Source organism: Alligator sinensis, unplaced genomic scaffold, assembly GCF_000455745.1.
Source record: "Alligator sinensis unplaced genomic scaffold, ASM45574v1 scaffold103_1, whole genome shotgun sequence".
Lineage (NCBI taxonomy): Eukaryota > Metazoa > Chordata > Crocodylia > Alligatoridae > Alligator > Alligator sinensis.
The window spans coordinates 995,135-1,007,223 of record NW_005842226.1 but is presented as its reverse complement, the minus strand read 5'-3'; the positions used below and the strand labels follow the sequence as shown (position 1 = coordinate 1,007,223).

The following is a 12,089-nucleotide window of genomic DNA, read 5'->3' as shown; positions in this document are numbered from 1 at the left end:
TTCAGCAGGGTTAGAGATTAGTGTGGGCAGGGGTTTAGCACAACATTTGAATATGGCATGAATGTTTCTATTCCGGATTCAGACCAATGGCTTCCCACGTAACTCATGCTTATGTTTAACTCTTTCCTGAAGCTTGCTTGGTCATTGCTCCCCCAAAGAGACCCTAGACCCTTTTCAGGACAAATACGCAAGGTGCCAAAAGGTACATGCATGGAGAGCCCTGAGCTACAGGGACATCTCCAACCCCTGCCACAGCTCAGCTGGTTATCAAACAGCAATATGCCCTGCTATAGCACTTGTCTTGTGGTGCAACTCCAGACCCACAAGGGGCATGACCTTAGGTTATGCATGTACTTTACTCCCCATGTGCCAGACAGTGGCTTAAGCCCATAATGCATTCAGGTATTAGACACTCACAGCAGTTAACCCTTTCTGGATTAACCTGCGTGCAGGGAGGTAAGTGGGGGAGGGTGGGGAACAGACCAAAAACTGAGTGAGATCATCTGCCAAAAGCTCCATGGGCCCAGGAGAGTAAAGATGCTACTTACCCATCATGCTGTCTGTCCCGCTGATTGGTGGCGTGTGACTGGAGACACCATACGGGGTGGAGGCAGAGGAAAAGCCAGACACAGAAGGGAGCCCGCCGTTAACTTCTCCTGAATGCATCGGGTAGTTCTAGGAAAGAGGGGAGGAGGCATGAGACATACCCTTAGAGGGCCAATGCTTGTCAGCATGAAGTAGCATCTGATCCCCTGCAGTGTCCAGGCTATAGAGGGTGCATCAATGGTGCTCACTGCTATACCATCAAAGCACTGGTGTTTCCCAGGAGCTGTGGCTGGTCTAGGGGGCCATACTAAGCTTAACTGATTCTGCTGTTACTCTAGGGGCAAGAAGCTGTGGTTGGGGAGAAGGTTCCTCCATTATAGCCTGCCTGATGTGTGTTTGCACACATGAGTGAGTAAACAGGGACACAAGCAAAGGTTAACAAGAACTGGATCAGCTTTTATGAACTCTCTCTCTGTCCTTATTCAAACCAATGATGGATAATAAGGATTCTGCATCTCATTAGAGTGGATTTACAGTCATCTGACTTTCTGGAGCAAAGGAGAACGTAAAAAAATGCCTGAGAAACGCTTTTCTCAGTGCGAGTCCCCATGCCCAGGGGAACCTGCACAGCCAACAGGGTGCTGGAACCAATAGAGAAGAGCCTGAACACACTTCTACCTAGGGCTGGTTCCCAGTTCATTCCTTGAACTCTTTCCTGACTGTGAGCAACTGCCTTTATTTCAGGGCAGACCACATGCTCAGACAGCCCACAGATGCTCCTGTCTTACGAATGGTGCATTTTCCAGCTGCACAAAATGCGTGCCCATGCCTAGTAGAAACACTGCAGCAGGCACACAGTGGTCATGAAAGAAGGCAATCTGGGCACTGTTGCCTGGTTTGCCCTAGAGAGGAAGGGCAGCCCAGGCATTATGGCACAAGCCCCACACTCAGGAAATCAGGATTCAACTTCCTGTCCCGCCACACATTCCCGGGGCAACCTCAGGCAAGTCTCTTCATCTCTCTGGGTCTGAGTCCCCTACTTTCTTGGGACACTGCAATGATAAATACATCAGGCCCCTGAAGTATTCGAGTACTATGGTAACTTGAGCCATTCAAGCACCCAAGGAAGAGACGGGATCCTCATATAACCCAGGGGAACAGACAAATATACAGTTCAGCAGCATTTAAAACAGGGGGAGTTGGGAGGCAGTTGCTGCTCAGGGACATGCAAATGTCTGCAAGATCCTCAACAAGAGGCTAACTGCCTCAACTTTGACCCTGGATGAAGCAGGGTTATACCTAGAGTGGTTTTGTATCACACCACAGTAACAGCTGCATTTTAATGAGATATCCTTGTAGGAACATCCTTTTGCTATCAATTCAAATGTTTTACTTTCCTATCCCCTAAATCTGTACCAGAGCTCACCCAGCTGTAGAACAAGCATAACACTTGCCTGTGCACACAGGCATTACAGAACTATTCCCTGATGTCTGAAAGGTCCTCAGTGCTACTCTGACGGAAGTCAGACAAATCCCCACAGGTCCAGCAACAAAAGTTTTCAAATCCTAAATGTATCTTACAATTTGACTGCATCTTGCTATTTCAAGGAGCATCACTGCAAGAAGATCCACAGCCATGTTAATGACTGACATTATCTATGTTCATTAGAGTCATGAGTCTCACTCTAGGCCGGGGTGGGCAAAATGCAGCCTGCGGACCAGATGTGTGCCACCACACTATTCAATCCATCCCGCGGGGCCCCAACAATTTTTAGAAAATTAATATTTATCTGCCCCTGACTGCCTGTCATGTGGCCCTCGATGGCTTGCCAAAACTCAGTAAGTGGCCCTCTGCCCGAAATAATTGCCCTTCCCTGCTCTAGATACAGCAAATCCACCCTCTGCTAAAGCTTGCTGTGGGAATTTGACAGCAATGTTGCACTTCAGGGACGTTAAGAGGCTATAGGAGTCTCCCCAAACCTTGCAGGGGCAGGCAAGCATCAGGACACGTTTTCACAGAGAAGGAGCCGAAGGCACAGAGGGGAAAAGGTCCCAAAGGGCCTGTGGTAGAGTTGGGAAGAGAACACAGGAGATCTAGCAAGCTGTCTTGTGCTTCAACAGCCTATGCATTTTGCTCACAAGGACAGCTGGCCAAGAGGCACATTACCATTCTTTCGTGCTGATGTAAACTACTGAAGCCACCGGACTGTGGGAGAGGGGAAGAGGAGCTGCCTAGCATGGCCCCGTAGCTTGGCTGGCTCATGGTACCAGACGAACTCCACAGGTCTGGCGAGTTATGAAGTCCATCTGCAAGACAAGCATGAGAAACATCATCATGGTACAACTGGGAGAAGAAAAAGTAACTGGGTAAAACCTATGGCATGTGCCTCCAGCACTAAGAAGTCATGCTGCTGACCCACCCTACAGCAGCCCCCAGGGACAAACAAGGACCTCCTTGGGCTTGGGGTACACAGAACTAGGAAGTGCTCCCCCCAAGTAGTCTAGCGAGCACTGGGACAACCTCCGTCTCGGATGTGCTGCAAGGCAGGCTGTAGGAAGGGACACATCAGCCATAACAAGTAAGGGGTGGTGCTACAGCGATTATGGCATTATTGGGCTTATTTACAAATGAATGGGCATGCTGTCTGCATCCCCAGGGCTCAGCAGGCACCCACACCTGCACCCAGGCACCAGGCATAGGTATGAAATCACTTCTGTTGCTGCTCAGGACATGACAGGAAGGGAAAGCTCAGCTCTGAGCAGCTGCTATGGAGTTGGGTCAGCAGCTACTGACCTGGCATGTAGAAGGCTCCAGGATACACAGTGCTAGGAGGTTTCGAGGGAGTATATCCCGCTGGATCCCTGCTGTAGTCATCACCTGAGTTGGATGGATACACCTGTGGCAGACGAGGAGGGGAGCAAGAGTCAGAGAGAGGCCTGCCGACCACAATGCCCTGCCTGCCAGACTGCCACTCGCCTGCCCTGCCCCAGGCTGGCTGCCCTAGTGCTTCTTTTTACTTATTACAGCCAACACAGCCAATTCCCACAGCAGAAAGGAGAAGTTCAGCCAAAGTTAAGGCCAAGAAGCGACACTCTTGGCTATCCAGGATATCCTGGCTGCAAAGGTGTGCTTCAACCTCCCCCCAGCCACTGACCTCCCCTATGTCACATTAACCCTACTGTGGCCTCCTGCATCCCCGGTCACCTTCCACGTGGGGACTGGTGATCACCTCACCTACTCTCCTTGCCCCAACAGCCTTTGCATTGCTCTGCCTCCGACACACAATTGGAAGCATCTGGAAGGGGCGGAGGCAGAGACAGGGTGAGGGGGAAGAAGTGGATTTAAAGCAGAAATGAGCCTTGCCTTCCTGTAAGGCTTTGATCTCTCTTGCTCTGGATGCTATAGAACAGGCTAGCACCAGCAGCAGTTTCAACTCTCCTCTTGAGTTCCCTTTTCTGTGGTTATGGCTTTTTATGGGTAACCACAAAGAGATTATTTCTGGATACAAAACCCAAGTGCCCAGTCAACTCCAGAGAGAAACAGGAGAGGGTGGAGCAAGGGCATGGCCAGTGTTCACTCCTGCTCTTAAAGGACATGCTTTGCTGTGGCCCTTTACCATAATCAGGGTATCCAAGGTTTAAAGAGCATGTTCAATCTGTAAGTCAAGAAGCGCTTTATAAAGAACAGTATTACTACCTTCACTTGGGGGGCTGGGGGAAGGGAAGGTATGGAGGCCCACACACACAAGGATTAATCAATGAGGGGCTCTTTGCTCTAAGGCTGCTCTTCAGTGCTGCCACTGAAAACCCTACCCTTGAAGACCATAAGGATCCTTAGCTATAGGACAAAAGCCCAGCTGCTCAGCCTTGTAAAGCACTGGGCAGTGGTCAACCACAATCACTCATGGCTCAATATGAGCCACCCAGCCTGGGAAGGGACATTCTGCACATATGGCCTCATTCAGTTTAGATTATGGACTGCATGGGATGGTTTGGATACGGATGATTTTGCCTTGGGAAGCGGCTGGACTAGATACTTCAGGAGGTCCCTTCCTGCCCCACCACTCTATGATTTCTATGATTTAACCGAGCCACATTCTGCAGGCAAGCGCGGCCCAGCCCACTCCATCTTCATCTCCGAAGGGCAATGGTCTCCGGGACAGGAGCCTGTGTCCTGCATCTACCTCTCCTGCTGTCAAGGGCCATGGCCTGACAGAGACCCAGAATGAGGGACAGATGCATGGATGACTGTGTGCATCCATGGGCGTGCAGTCTCTCCCTCCCACACACACAATTGTTCCTGCTGGGGGATTCCTTCATTTAGGCCATATCCTGTCCCTGTAACTTCTGTTTCAGCCTCTATTTCAGAGGTTACAGGTTTCAGACTACAGGAAGATGATGATTTGCAGTACCTTTTATCCAGTGAAACTGCACGATTAAGACAAGGGTCACCCCTCAATGAGGGCCTCAGGAGAGGCCTAGCTGTGTGCATGGTAACAGCAGTCCTTCATGATGCTAGATGCATAGGCCAGGTGTAACAGCTTTGAGGAGAGCAGACAGGGTAGCAACAAGGGGCCTTTGATCTAATGGATCCTGGAAAGCCTCTGCAGAAACCCACCCTGCGCTAGTGATAAAGTATCTTCACACACACACACACACACACACACAAATGTGACACGTAAAAGAAACTGAGATGTCATTTAAATTGACGTGGGAACCTGTGAAGAGCCTATTTTCATCACTTTTGATTCATCTTGAAACCTTTTTTCTTTTTCTTTTTTTTTTAAATACACATGAAAGCAGAGGCAGGAGGTTGCAGCAACTCTGCCAGGCATGTTCAGCCCATCATTGACTGGAAAGAGCATCTCTGTTTGTAAAGGAAACCTGCAGTGATGCAGCAAGTTTCTCTTTCCCCTCTCCCAGCCTGCTACTTTGAACAGTTCTGATCAGCTAAAGAGCAAGGATCCACTAAGAGGGGGGAAAAGAATGGCTTTTTAGTTTAAAAACTGCCCCAAATAGGGAGGAAAATGGGTTTCAATAGGAAAGGATGAGAGACATGCTCTGAAAAGCACCAGCTTTTCCTATTAAAATCAATGTGTCCGGTTGGTCAGGTTCCTGCCGCTTCATCCCAGAAAGGGCCCACAGGTCTGCGCTGCCTTAGGGTGGCCATCATAGAGGACATGCCAGTTTTCTGCTACTCTGTCCTCTACTGATACAAAACCAGATGCCTTTGTCCTCTATTTTTCCTCTTAAAGAGAAGAGACAAAGGCATCCGGTTTCGTATCAAGAGAGGGCAACTGGACTGTCCTCTATGATGGCCACCCTACTTGGTACACAGCCGGGAGCCCTGCCAAGGCCTGCCTACTCACTCCTGCTGCACACGCACCAAATCCCTGAAGTCAGGCAGCGTAGTCAGAACAGAGGGACCCCGGATGCCTGCCATGAAATGCCCCGACGGAGAACCCAAGAGCAGCTCAGAGCTAAGCCATATTTCCAGGACTAGGAGTGCATGGGCAGGGTGGGCTTCTTGGCAGCGCTCCCAGATGGCATACACCAAACACCATCTCAAGAAAAGCACCCATTCTGGAAGGGATACGACCAGAGCCCAGGACAGCCAGCTGCAGACACCCACAGCCAGCAACACGGTGAATCTAACATGGTAAAGATGCACAATGTTCATGTTCCAGATTTTTCCCACCCCCCACAATCTTAGAACCACGTACTCCAAAGAGGCTTTAAAATTCCCCCTCATCCTACCCCCTCCACCCAAACTTGCTCAGATTTCCCTCCTGCACAAACAAGGACATAACTGCTTGCCAAAGGGTTGTCTTCCAACACTGCAAACTGGTGCTGCTTTAAAAAAAAAAAAAAAAAGGTACCCACCCTCCATTAGCTCTTTGACAACCCCATGCAGCTAATTTACAGCCTCCTCCCCTCCATTATAACACTTTCCACAATTCCTTGGTGTGATCAGAAGGTGAAGACTCTGTAGTGAGCTGGAGCTGTTAAAGATCCTCCTCCCCTCACCCCAAAAAGCCTAAAGCAGAGTCCCCCCAGCTGGCCTAGTGCTGCTGGTAAGCGGTAGCCAGAAAGCTGGGACCACCCGTCACCAGGGATCTTTGGGTCATGGGAGAGGCAGGAGACTACGGAAGTTGCAACTTGTCGTCTTTCTGCTGAAGATCTTGCTGTGTTCAGATAGTGCCTTTATAGACCCTAATGTACAAATTTGGACTGTGAACTCCAAAAACCAGAGGGGAGGTGGAAAGGAATGAACTGATAGATGCCAAAAACTGATTCCTGTCCTCTCAAAAAAAAAAAACAAAAAAGAAAAAAAAAAACCCCAAAACACAGCAGCCCTCTCTGCCTCTTGCGTCTCCAATAACCTCCGTGTTTCAACACAGGGACAAGCGCTGAAGTGGAATTCATGGAAAAAAAATACCCCGTCTCTGTGGCGTGTGTTTGTGGCAGAGTCTGGGGAGAGCGGGGGAATGGAATAGGCTACAAAGAATAAGAATCCAGTAAATTGACTTTTCCTATAATTTGATTAAATAGCGGGAGCTGGGACAGGGAATCGAATGAAGCACATCTAATAGCCCTGCACCATCTGCCAGCCCCTGGCACCTGGCCAGCTCTCTAGGCAGCTGTGCAGCAGTGGAGAAGAGGAGAGGAAAAGGGGGTGGGGGTGGGGAAAGGAGGTTTACCATATATTTAATAAATCCTGAGTGAGAATCAAAAACCAGTGAAACATCCTCGCGGAGGAAGGCTTCAACGCAGGATTTCAAAGGTGCCAATGCTTTCACCCTCCCTCCCCCCCACCCCTTAACACACACACGTGCAAGCCCCCCTTTGCACATACTCCAGGCTAGGAACTTTTCTCCCCGCCCATCCGCTAACCTCTATCTTGAAGGAATCGGATTTCAGCCCAATTGCTCATTAACGCTCTCTTGCCCCCTGTTCTCCACCCAACTCACTCCCACAGATCCATGCTCCCCAGCCATGCAAAGACACGTCTAAAGAGAGGATGTGTGCATGCATCTGAACATGCGTGCATACAAGTATACACACATGCACATACCCTCTGAGGTTGCTTATTAAGCCTCAAGACAACAGATGCAAAAATTTCAAGCTGCTTGTTTTTAAGGGACTTTTTAAGGAAAGGAAAAAAACAGAAAAAGGAAGCTTCAAAAATGTTTCTTGGGTGTTGCCTGGGGTCACAGGAACCGGCACAGCAGTTTGGAAAGGGGTGGAAATGGCTCCTCCGTTTCATCACTTAAAGCAATCTGGGCTCCTCCAAAGGGTGAGCCATCACCAGTCAACTTGCCACCCAACCCTGGCCTCCATCTTCAACGTCCACAACCAGTACCCGCACAGGGTATCACTGAGGGTCCCCCACGCAGAGAGAAGACCTGCTCCCAAAATACACAAAGCAGCTGCGGGGAGCCGCCGAGATCCTCTGCATTCGGGGGCACTGACAAAATCCACGTTCTACATCCAGCACCACAGGAAACAGTAAATCATAGCCAGGTCTCTCCTCCCCCACCCAACCTCCAGCCCTTGCCTCCGTCAGCGAAAGAGTCAGACCTCTGGGACCTACAGGTGAGATCATTTCCTGTGTTTAAATTGCTAGCACAAAGTAAAAGGAGGGAGCTTGCCAAAAAGCTGCATTAAATTCACCAGCCCTGTGATTCTCAGGGTTCCTCCCCCCCGCCACTTTCTGTTATTCACGTTTAAAAGCATAAACTGGGGTGGGACTTCAAGCAATCCTTCCAGACTAATACTAAACAGAGCAGCCACCAGACTGCAAACCTATGCACCGAATTAGCTGCCAGCCACCATGCTCAGCACTGCAACAGATCCCTCACACGGCCGACCGTTCAAGGTGCGCACAAACCAATTTCCAGTGGGCTCAGGGACAAAGCCAGACAACACAGGCTGGTGCTCAGACCTGCTTGCTTGGGATCAGGCACCCCCGCCAGCCCCGGGTCCCACGTAGAGCAGAGGCACCGTGAGGAATCGTCACTCAAGGCCAAATGCAAAAGGTAGGAGGCTTGATCAGCTTCTTTCATGAGAGGACAAATGTTGCAAACACCATTTGTTGTTCAAGTCTGGAACCCCTCTGGTGCACGCGACAGTGAGAGCTGGGAACTCAAACATCCTCAAAAAAGTTTTTAACCCTCTTGGTTTGGAAAAATGCACCAGCAGCAATACTCTAAACCCACAAGCACAAGGACCAGAAGAGGCCATCACAAACCTCTTTTTGGAGCTTCTGCACAACATGAGCCAGGTAGCTTCACCTGGTCACTCCTGGATGGGCTGACAGAGCTGCCTGGGCTAACACTCATAGTGTAGACATAGCTTGGACTGACAAAAAAGGTCTTTTGTTGATGTAACCATCTACGTTAGGGTTTTTGCTGGCACAGCTGTGTTAGCTGGGGAGGCGATTTCTTCACACTCCTGATCAACTCAGCTGTGCTGGCAAGTCTTGCGGGCAGACCAAGCCTCTTCCCTCTTTCAAGCCAAGCAAGTGGCAAACTGAGATGTTGACAAGGTGATTTTTTTTTTCTCCAAGGAATGCCATTTCAGATGGAGAGTCTGGTACATCCAAAAAAGCAATTCTTAAGGTGGTGCAAGGAGGTGGGGAGATGAAAGGCATATTCTGGCTGCAAAGGGGGATTTCTGGGCTTCACACAAGAGGATTTTTAACTCTATTTGTGCTCCATGGTTTCTGATGCCACTGAGCTTTCTCAGCTGGCTGTCAGTACCATCAGCTTCAGTAAGACCCTGAGCCTGCTTCCACTGAAGCAAACAGGAAATTCCCGCTGATCTCAACAGCAGCAGGCTCTACATGCACAGCTCCAACCTGTTTCTCCGAGGCATTTTTTGGGCAGCTCTTGCACGTGGGATAGTTAAATGCAGACACTCTGCCTTGGGCCTTGTTCTTTGTTGTGCCATACAAAATAGGCAGCCAACCGCCAGATGCCGTCATGGCTCTCCTGACTTATTGCTCAAGTGAGCTTAGGAACAAGTGTAGTTCCTGCTGTGCATAGGGGTGTTTAGAAGTGACGCAGAGGGTATGAGAGATCCGGTGTCTGCCTGGATCCAGCACCTGAAGACCCACTTCACCAAAGCTAAACAGGCAGGAGGACTGTGCATTAATTATACACTACAACAAGATGCCAAATGCTGTTAGGTTCATTCACAGCCAGACCTGCCAACTTCAAACCCACAGGGTAGCCTGTCCCTGTCCCATCCCTGTTGCCGTCAGAGCAGCAGGAAGCATCCCTAGGCTTTCCACTTACCCTTCCACTGTGTGCCTCTGGCAGCACCTGCCCCGCTTCAACCACCCTCAACTATTGCAGCCACTGACCCTTCCAACTCGTCAGAGTGGTTATGAAATTAAGATTAAAGCGCTCTGTTTTAACATGGTGCTTATTAATCTATTTACGTTGCACAGGGTCCAGTGATAACATGGAACAGGCTCTTTTCGCTGCATGTTTGCAGACGGAGTCAGACCAGAAAGCTCCTTTGATCAGCTGCCTGGGGGGCGGGGGGAAAGGGGAGGGCTCTCTGGCTACATAGTTAATTCTGCGTGGGTGCAGATTTCTCTCTCTCTGCATGGAGGTTTAAATCCTCCTGTTGAATAGGGATTAAAAAAAAAAAAAAAAAAAAAAAAAAAAAAAAAAAAAAAGAAAGAGGTAGGTTATGGAAAAAGTGGGCAGAGTGTCCCAGTCCCACCCCAGGGAAAGGGAGTTTTCCAAGAAGAGGCAAGAAGCAAAGCTGAATCCCCCTTAACAGCTTGCTTTGAAAAGGGGAGGGAGGGTGTGCGCACGCAGGACTTCCAGCCATTTGTGTTGCTCGGGTCCCTTGCTGTTGCCATTCAGGGCTGGCTGCACTTTGCTAAGCATTACATAACCTTCCATCCTCCCTCCGGGGAGCCACGACAGAACGGGGAGATTAGGCCTAGTAAATTCCATCCTACCGTCTCTGCCGTGGCGGGAGGGAGAGGGTGGGGGCTGCTGCAACTTTACAACGGCGGCACGCTGTTTACAGAGCTGCGCGCACATCCAGCCAGCCTTGCTGGACAGCCTTAGCATTTATTCTTTCAAAAGGAGGGCATGCCTCTCGTGGGGCTGGAAAGCAGCTCCCTGTGTCTGTTCAAGCAATCAAGTAAAATAATCCTGTGCCGGAAGCGTACAAGTGCTTTGGGACACAGCTCCCCTTTGGGCCTTCTTTGCTGCAGGCAGCATGGTCTGAGCTTGAACAAGAGCCAGAGGTCGCATCAAATTTTGGGGGATCCAATCTAAAGGCGTCTTAACATGGCCTGATTTTCAGGTGGTGCTGAGCACCCACTGCTCAGGCATCGGAGTGCCTCTGAAGCATTTCTCGTGCGTCGCCAAAACCAGGAGGCTGATAACTGTCAGTACCCACCAGCAGCCCTGTTTAACAGCTACCTGCTACGGAGCAATGATTCCCCCTCCCATCCCCACAATCTCCAGCAAAAGCGCTGGGAAGCCGCCAGAGTTTGGATGCTCCGAGTTCCACGTGAATCGGAAGAAGCGGCGTGAATCGTCTGTTAGCGCATGCCACCAGAAAACTGAAAGCCCCAGGGAAAGGGCAGCACCACAGCCGAGGTGCGGTACCGACAGCAGCAGGCAGCTCCTGTGCAGAAAGCACCGATGCCTTCCACCCACCCTTCATCGACAGGCGGCACTATTTGGGCCCAGACCCCTGCCTCAATCCCACTTCTGGTTTCCCTGTGCTTTCGCTGTTGAAATGTCCCTTTCAGAAATACGTATATGGCAGAAGGGCCTTTGCTTTACAGCAGGGGTGTCAAACTCCCTTTGTGCCCCAGGCCAGACCCAGACTGTAAAGTTTTTTGTGGGCCAGATCCAGCCAGGGCACGAGGAGCTGGTAGCAGCAGATCTCACTCCAATGCAGGGAATTGTGCCCCGTGCTGAACTGTAGGCCTGTGCGAAGCGGTAGTATTCGCTTTGGATTTGGATGATTCGGGGGGGACAGTGATTCGAATCGCTGTCCCGATTCGATTCAGCCGAATCCGATTCGGAGATTTGGCTGCTGCCGAATCTCTGAATCTCCAAATCAGCCAGGCCAGAACCACCCCCCCCCCACCCCCCAGACTCACCGCTCCTGCCGGCAGGGGGGAATCCCCGCTGCCCCGTGCCGTGGGGGGGGCTCTGCAAAAGCCCCCCGAAGCCCCAAGGCCGCCACAGGAGCAGTGAGTCCCGGGGTTATTTTTTTTCTGTTTTTCTTAAAAGGGCTGGAGCTGGCCCAGGCGAGGCACCCGTGGGGGGGCTGGGGGAGCAGGGGGAGGGTTGGGGGCTTGTGCAGAGCCCCCCCTGCAGCATGGACTGCCCCCCAGCCAGCACGAGGGCTTTTCTTTAAAGTACCGAGCTCGGGCAGGCAGGGACAGTCATGGTGGGGCTGGGGGAGCAGGAAGAGGTCCTCCTCATGGTCCTCTCTCCCAGCCCCTGCTCCCACACCCCTAGTACTTACCAGCTCGGAGTTGGCTGCAGCTGCTTTCT

The 12,089-nt window shown here is 50.8% G+C and overlaps 1 protein-coding gene across 12 annotated transcripts in view; it reads right to left on the bottom strand.

Moving 5' to 3' along the window:
• TCF3 (transcription factor 3) overlaps window positions 1–12,089 on the bottom strand; it is a 98,214-nt gene that overhangs the window by 15,499 nt on the left and 70,626 nt on the right. For all 12 annotated transcript variants that reach the window (XR_003094908.1, XM_006027171.3, XM_006027173.3 and 9 more), the window contains 3 exons: window positions 3,341–3,443; window positions 2,714–2,853; window positions 549–675 (listed from right to left, as the gene is read on the bottom strand). Coding sequence is in view for 11 of the 12 variants with exons in the window: in XM_006027171.3 (XP_006027233.1) it covers window positions 549–675; window positions 2,714–2,853; window positions 3,341–3,443 (370 nt within the window). In the remaining variant the exon portion in view is untranslated. The remainder of the gene's footprint in view (window positions 1–548; window positions 676–2,713; window positions 2,854–3,340; window positions 3,444–12,089) is intronic.